This window comes from Otolemur garnettii, unplaced genomic scaffold, assembly GCF_000181295.1.
Source record: "Otolemur garnettii isolate 467f Iridium unplaced genomic scaffold, OtoGar3 scaffold00164, whole genome shotgun sequence".
In the NCBI taxonomy this organism is placed as follows: Eukaryota; Metazoa; Chordata; class Mammalia; order Primates; family Galagidae; genus Otolemur; species Otolemur garnettii.
Window position 1 is genome coordinate 2,144,376 of NW_003852559.1, and position 5,846 is coordinate 2,150,221.

Here is a 5,846-nt window from a genome sequence, read left to right on the forward strand (position 1 = left end):
ATATGGGGCCAGCACCTTACTCCTTTGAGCCACAGAGGCACTGCCCACTAACATTCTTTTTATAAGGCCATTGGAACACACACAGTGGGGGTTTTTGTCTGGGTAAATTTCTGGGCATGATCTCTTGAAGATATACTTTGCAGAGTATTATCCTCTGACTAAGCATTAGATTTATTTGTTTCCCATCACATATATTTAGGATATAAATTAAGAGATATATAAACATTGAAAAAGCAGGCTTATGTTACTGATTCTTTGGGCCTTTTAAAAATTCAGTTTATTTTTTAAAACAAAACAGAATTTTCTGGCATTGAGCTTCAATGTCCATGAAAGATTTTGGTTATTAATATTCCTATTAGTTATCTCTACACTTTGGGGGTTGTGTACAGTTTAATCAACTAACAAGTGCTGAAAATATCTGAACACATCTCAAAAGTGACTAACCAAGTCACTGGAGGGGTATTTATTGTTAATTATAAAGTTATTCAATTTCTGATCATCTTCAATAAGATGAGACTAGTCTATTTTAAACTGGTAGGTTTTGAATTCAGGAATGAATTATGGAAAATCTAAATATTTAAATATTACTATTTCACAAGCCGAAATTTGTTATTGTCTACAGAATAACAAATTCTGCTTTATAGAATTCCCATTTTGAGAGGCGTGGTTCAATACTGGATGAACTATTTTTCTGAAACATTTCTTTTCCTCAATTTGTAAGTTAATCTTTTGCATGTTCTTCAAAACTGTGAACATTTTATTTGCCAGAAACCATCCTCCGCCTCACCCTTCAGCCTCTTTCCTTGCATCTTCCTACTTGGAGGTGACTCACCCTATTAAGCTGTCACCAATCCTTAGGAGAGGAGAAAGTCTATGCCCAAGCAACATTCACTTCCCCTTGAACTCAATGTGAGACCATTACTTGAACGGAATTGACTTAATGTTTTAAATGAAATACAGTCATCCTAATGCAGTCATGGCCTTGAAAACAATAGAAAATGACAAGCGCTTTGCTCCGGCACTGTTCTAGAACAAACAATGCTAGTCTAAGAAATTGAATATCATAGCTTCACCTAAAAAAAAAAAGAACACCAAAAATGGACATTACTGCAGTAACTTAGAGCTTATATTTTCTTTAAAAGGCTCGTTAGTTTTAACATATAGACAAAAATGTAGATTGTAAAGCTATGGTGTCTCTCTGACTCTCTCACGCACACACACACACAAGATGCTTTCATAATTATATTTCTAAATGTATAACTCTATAGCATCAGAAATGAGAAAATTAAAGCCAACATCTACATGCTTTAATAATGATCTTTTAAAAACCACAAATAATATTGGCTGGGTATCTTGGAAATATGAATGAGGGGATGTAGGACTTGATTATTTGACCCTCAAACAGCCTAACAGCTTCACTGAATCCTGGCAGTAAAGATGCCACCCGCAGAGAAATGCCTCCATGGCACCTTTCCTTAGCAATTTGCTTCAGTTCTTCAACAAATCGCCATGAGGTGGTTCCACTTTGAAATCAGCACATCCAGAACTCCTGAGACACCCACACTACCCACTCTGTTCTTTCGGCTTGGCTGCAAAGAGCCTCCAGAAAATTACAACTTTTGGCCACTTCTGTCACTATATTTCAATTAGTAGAGGAAAGATTGATTCTAAAATTGTATACTGTTAGGATCGTAGAGTACTTGAGCAAGATAGAACTTCACAGATTCTACAGTCCAATTTCTTCCTTATTTCTCTCCTTTTTAAACCTCACTCAGAATCTCTCTCTCTCTCTCTTTCTCTCTCTCTCACACACACACACACCATAAACACACACACACAGCAGATGAGACAGGAAGGCTCAGGGATTTGCCTAAGGCCAGACTGCAAGTTAGATCAGAGAGCTGGAATTAGAACCCAAATCTCAGTAATTGGAGCCAGCCAACTGCTATTCTGGACTCAAGGCAAATCTGCTTCAGTGTCATGAATTATATATACACTGAATCGGGCATTCTGATTTTAATCTGTCATTACTCGCTATTGACTCCTAAAGACACCTAATGAAACTAGCTATCTGATCCTTTGACCACTCTGCTAGTTCCCAGCTGAAGACTTGAGGCAAGTTACTTAACCTCTCTGGGCTGTTTACTTATCTAAATGTAATGAGTTGAACCCGAGAGCTCTGAGGAACTTCCCAGTTATAAAACTGCTTTTCATCTCTTGTTTTATGATTCCTTCTTGATGTTTGCAATTTACACTAGGTGGCAGGATTCCACCATCGCATTATGAAAGCACTTTCTGGTGGATGCCTGGGAACAGAAAATTTCAAAGAAACTCTTCTCTTCAACACCAAACCTTTTTTTTTTTTTTAAGTAAAAGCCAAAAAGAAAGAACAAATACAAAAGCAGTACTCCATATATTCCATAAAGATCTAGATCAATTTTTAATATAAGTACAAAATAGAAAATTAATCTCATGCCCTGACAGTTTCCTTCCTACAATACTACAGCTTGCAAGTTAGGATTAAAATCAGGTAAAATTTGCTTAGCTTCATGTCTTTTAAAATTCATTTTAATTGAATGCTAGCTACACAATAGCAGATCCCCTTGAGCAAACTGGTAGTGTAAGCAATCTAATAGCAACAAAACCACAAAACATTTTAAATAGTAATTAGGTGCATTACCACGCTACCTCCTAGTTACAATGTATTTTGAATACCTTGGATGAGTACCTATGAAGGAACACAATACTTGGATTTTTGCAATTATTCGTCAAATCCTTAAAAGCATATTCTTTTAAATACATCATCATACTTTAAAGATGCCCCAAACTGGCCTTTTTATGAATGCGGCATAAATGTCACTAACACTTTATAAGTGTCCCCAAAATAGCCCAGCCAAGTGGTTACGCTGAGTTGAGCATTAGTCCTCTGCCAGAGCTAAGTAAAGTGACATAAAACAGTAACTCAACTGAACATTCTAATATTGCTTACAAGAAACCTCCCCCGGGGTCCTGCTGGTCCTCAGAAGAAGGTGATTAACTAGGCGTTTTCTCCAGCTGATAAATAAGGCACTCTTTTTCCTCCATAAATTGCAAGTTAATTACATAATACTTGGTACACATTACTCTCCAAGTTTCTTAGAAAACAAGGCACATCCTAGAAAAATTCGACGCCAGCACAAAAATCAAACTCCTGTCTAGACTTTTGCATTAGAACTTGAAAAAACTAGCAACAGGTTGCCCTCCTCGCCGGCTTCCCAGCACAGAACAGTGGTAACACCTCCTTTGTCAGGGTCCTACCTTTGCAACTTGTAAGGGTTGCTGCTGCTCCTTGCCACCTTGCAGTCTGAACCCCCAGGGCGCCCCTCCAGTCATGGAAATGCAGATAAAATCCCCGGTGCCCATTTTTTCCTTTTAGTTGGGCAGCATGAAGAGCCTGAAGAGACGGACGACAGACGAACTTGGGTGGCGTTGAGGATGTGCCCTGGGCTCCGTGAGCCTGCCGAGGACGCGGGACCGGGGAGCGCAGAGCCGCCGCCACCAATTTGCTCCGCTAATGGGATAATTCACCAGGAGACAGAGGCGCTCGCTGCCATCCAGGACACAGCCCACTCTTGCGTCACGCTCCTTCGCTCAGCCCACCTTCGGGGAAGGGAAAGCAGCCGCTCGCTGGGAGACAGTCCCCACTTGGGACAAGAAGGGGGCGGGGACGGCGGGGAGAGCAGAAGTTCTCTGGTACTAACAGATGAAATTCCAGAACTCTTTTAAAAAAAGAAAATCTGATTGGAAAACTTACGGTTAATGATTCTAAAAATAGTACAGGACACGTGAAGGTTTTAATCTGTAGGCCAGGAGGGACAGCCCAAAGTCCGAGCTCTGAGAATTCAACTCCTAGAGGACTAAATTCGCTCAAATAAATGTTTTCAGAGTTGTGGAAGGAAATAGACAAAAGGGAATTAAAGTAGGTTAAATGATTATTTTTTCCATCTGCAGCCTGCAGAATTAATCTCATAAGAGGAGGAAATAAAAGAAAGCATAAACATTTGTTGTTTAAAACCTCCACTCTGCACAGCACCTTTCTCAACTATGATCTATAGAGAAGGGAGAAGAGGAGGAGGAGGAGGAGGAAGGGGTGATGCGGGATGAATGAGAATGTGCCTCTTCTCCTGGAAACCGGCTCTTACTCTGACATCTGTTGCGTGGTTTGGGGTATTTGAAATTTAAATAAGTATTCCATTCTCTCCCTTCCTGCTGATTTTAGATCTGAATCTAATAGTCAGCTGCGTACAATGTCACCTACCAGTTTCTTATTTTTCTAGAATCTCATCATATGTTGTGAATCTGGGTGGTCCGCTACAAAAGTGGGTTTTACATGTTCCAAAATATTTTAGTGTTTTAAATCCCTGAATACAACCCACCAAAAATGTACGAATGGAACATTTTTATTTTCCCTAACATTCAACCACATAAAAACACATTAAATAAAGAAGAGCCTGGGAGAGTTCGTTTCTTACTTACGGTAGCAGACAAAAGTGACTTCCAGACACGCTGGCGGCTGTGTCGGGTGGGGGAAGCTCCAGACAGTAATTCCTCACTTAATGTCGTCTATGGGTTCTTGAAAACTGCAACTTTAAGCAAAAGGAGGAAAAATGAAACCAATTTTACCATAGGCCAATTAATTATAAACAAGAGTTAAGTTCCTGTAGCCTTCATTTCTAGTTACAAAAACATCACCAAACTTCAAAATAAAGACTAAGACATTTCTAATATTAAACGTTGAAATAAATATGAGTTATGCGTATATTTGAGAAAGATTAAAAAAAAACAAGTAAGATTCACTTACCTAATTTTTGGTGAATTAGGGAGTGATCCCTGTTGTGTGATGGGTTCAACCAAGGAATAAATAGTTGCAAAGAGATAATTGTATGGGGCGCCGGGCAGAGTGTGGTCCTATTGTACATTTGTATAATTATCATAGACTATGTATTTTTATTTTAGATAATTTGTATCTATTCATTTGTTTCATTTCCCACCCATTTATTCCAGTTCAGGGTTGTAGGCAGTCAGAGCCTCCCCCAGCACTCAGGGCAACAAAGCTGGAAACCAGATTGACAGAACAGGACACCAGCCTATCTCAGGGTTCTCTCTCTCTCTCTCTCTCTCTCTCTCTCTCTCTCTCTCTCAGTGGGACCATTTTGACCCAGCACCTCACCTAAGTGCACCTCTTTGGCATGTGGGAGGAAATTGGAGGACCTGGAGAAAACCAGCACAGACACGGAGAGAGGGCCCAAACTCCACAGACGGTGGTTCCACCAGGAGCTGATTTTATTTTTTTCTCATCAAGAGTCTAACAAAACAACACTGAACAAAGGACATTGTTCAAGGATCTGCTATACAGTAAACATTTACACAGCCCATCCTTCCCCAAAGCCAAAGGTATCAAGTAACGTTGTCTGTGTCTCATCACTGGACTAAGGAGAACAATGAAATCAGACACTGTCGCACTGGAGGAGACACTTTGAAGGTCACAAGGGCCACAAACTCATCCCAAGTTTGAGTCTCTTCAGAAATGTGAATTGACTTTCCCAAAGTCTTTCTTTAAAACCAAAAAGTTACAAGTGACATCATAAATTAACTCCAGGAACAAATGGAAAAGAAAAGAACGTCCGCATTTGTTCTCTCTGCTTTCTCATGTCACTTCTCCTCTTTAACCCACTCCTGGCTAGCTTCTGTCCCCACAAGAGAACAGCTCCAGGGAGGGACACTTCGGACCTCCCTGCTTCTGTGGAGCCCTTGATGTTGATGATGAAGCCCTCCTTAAATTGTTTCTCCCTTGGGTTTCTAGGCTC

The 5,846-nt window shown here is 40.1% G+C and overlaps 1 protein-coding gene across 1 annotated transcript in view; it reads right to left on the minus strand.

Moving 5' to 3' along the window:
• Positions 1 to 3,536, minus strand: part of SYNPO2 (synaptopodin 2) — a 183,666-nt gene extending 180,130 nt beyond the window's left edge. The window contains exon 1 of the mRNA XM_003800063.3: positions 3,298 to 3,536. Within this exon, the coding sequence (XP_003800111.1) occupies positions 3,298 to 3,402 (105 nt within the window). The 5' untranslated portion in view covers positions 3,403 to 3,536. The remainder of the gene's footprint in view (positions 1 to 3,297) is intronic.
• Positions 3,537 to 5,846: the final 2,310 nt, after the last annotated feature.